Source organism: Ursus maritimus, unplaced genomic scaffold, assembly GCF_017311325.1.
Source record: "Ursus maritimus isolate PB19 unplaced genomic scaffold, ASM1731132v1 scaffold_7, whole genome shotgun sequence".
In the NCBI taxonomy this organism is placed as follows: Eukaryota; Metazoa; Chordata; class Mammalia; order Carnivora; family Ursidae; genus Ursus; species Ursus maritimus.
The window spans coordinates 9,292,955-9,294,822 of NW_024426885.1; the positions used below are offsets into that span (position 1 = coordinate 9,292,955).

General features: G+C 55.7%; 1 protein-coding gene across 1 annotated transcript in view; it reads right to left on the reverse strand.

The window, feature by feature from the left end:
• The window catches only part of DMBT1 (deleted in malignant brain tumors 1), a 96,118-nt gene that overhangs the window by 56,792 nt on the left and 37,458 nt on the right, over positions 1 to 1,868 (reverse strand). The window contains exon 8 of the mRNA XM_040624307.1: positions 90 to 500. Coding sequence (XP_040480241.1) covers positions 90 to 500 — 411 coding nt within the window. The remainder of the gene's footprint in view (positions 1 to 89; positions 501 to 1,868) is intronic.

Below are 1,868 nucleotides of genomic sequence, written 5' to 3' on the forward strand. Positions count from 1 at the left end.
CAGGTAAGGCTGGGGGGCACAGCATATCCGGGAGAGGCTCAGGTGGGGACTTTGGAGCCGGGAGTGCATTTGCTCACAGGAACAAGCACCATGAACGGGGGACCTGGGGATTTTGGAGGTTCACCTGAGCAGATGACACCTGCGTCCTCTGAGTGGCCACAGTTGTGGGAGTTCCAGCCATTGTGAGGGCAGCTCCACAGGTAGGACTCATGCCCGGAGCAGCGCACATTGTCCAGCACAATCGGCCCTGAGCCCTGACCAAACCGGGCATTTCCCGGGGCCGACGTGGCCCAGCCACAGCCCAGTTGCCTGCAGACCACGTTGGCGTCGTTGGTGTCCCAGTCGTCGTCACACACGGTGCCCCAGGAGCCTCCGTACAGGACCTCCACGCGGCCCTGACACCGGTCACCGCCGCTCACCAGCCTCAGGGCCAAACCTGACGGAGTCCCTGAGGGAGAAAGAACAGAAAGTCCCCTCCGGGTGTATCTTAAGGTCATAAGCTTCACACATGTGTAAGACCCAGGGACTTCTTCCTGGCCTAAGTCCCCTGGGCAGGGAATTACCACTGACCATGTCCAGAGGTTAATTTCAGCACAGGTAAAAGAGCAGAGACATCCCAATCCGCTCATGCCTAAGGATGCTCCAATATAAAGAAGGAGCCCCATGACCTGGATGGAGGGGAGGTGGTGGACAAGCCTCACCCCCACTGGGCACGCCCAGGATGGAGCTCCAAAGCTAGTGGTGCATGCCAAGACCCCTCCCTTGATGGGCACCTTCGGGGCTTCCGTGGCAAAGTTGCTTCTGCCAAAATCCCAGAACATGATGCCCCTGGGCAAGAAAGGTGCAGTACCAGACCACGGCCCTCCCCTTCTCTGGGCTGTGCCCCATCGATGGGAGCCACAAGCAAGGTCCCAGCAGCACTGGAAAGCCCACCAGGGCTTACACTAAGCACTTAGGGGAGGTTCATTGCCAAACAGATGCTTAGGATCCCAATGCAGTCACCTGGCCCAGGATCTGATCTTCAGAGACCTCATCTCTCTCTATCTGCCAGTGCTACACACACACACACACACGCATGCACACGCATGCACACACAAACACACACAGACCCGAGGAACAAGGCTAAAGAAGAACACCCCATGAGACTCGCCACCTCCTTCCAAAACCAAACTTCATCTAGAACCTGAGAACGATCCTAGGAGGATAGAGTGAAATGTTTACCTGTTTCTGCTGGTGAAGTTGCATAGCTGGAGATCCAGGTGGTGTCTGGACATTTCAACAAAGGCAAAGACCAGAGTTAGACATCATGGAAAACAGTCTCTGAAAACTGTTGTTGGCAGGCATCCTAACAGTTGCACGTCTGCATCCTGCCACGTCCCACTGGGTGTTCTGGGCAGGTTTCCTGCTCTGCCAGCTGTTCTGGGACAAAGCCCTTGTGTAGGTCAGCCAGGTCCCTGCACATCTCGAAGCCTGCCATGTTCTTTGTGCCTCAGAAAACTTTTGCCAACTATCTATCCTGCCTCTTGCAGATCTGAGGGTTGTCCCATATCCTAAAGTCGGAAAAAAGAGTCAGGGCCATTGAGGGTCAACATGGAGCCAACTAGGTATCCCAGTACCGAGAGCACGTCCATCCCTTAGTACACCCCCATCCCCTCAAATATTGTCCCAGCCCCATTGGATGCAGCTATGACTCCAAAGAATTGAGGCGGTTGCAAGCACTGAGCAAGGCAGAGGAAGCAGCCTGCCCTGATGGCTCTCGTACAGGAAGTCCGTGGTCATCAGGGACCATTCTCCCCGTCAGCCTGTCAGCCCGGAGTGTATGACAGCTGAGATTCATGGCACATGTGGCCAGTTCTCCCACCCTGCAG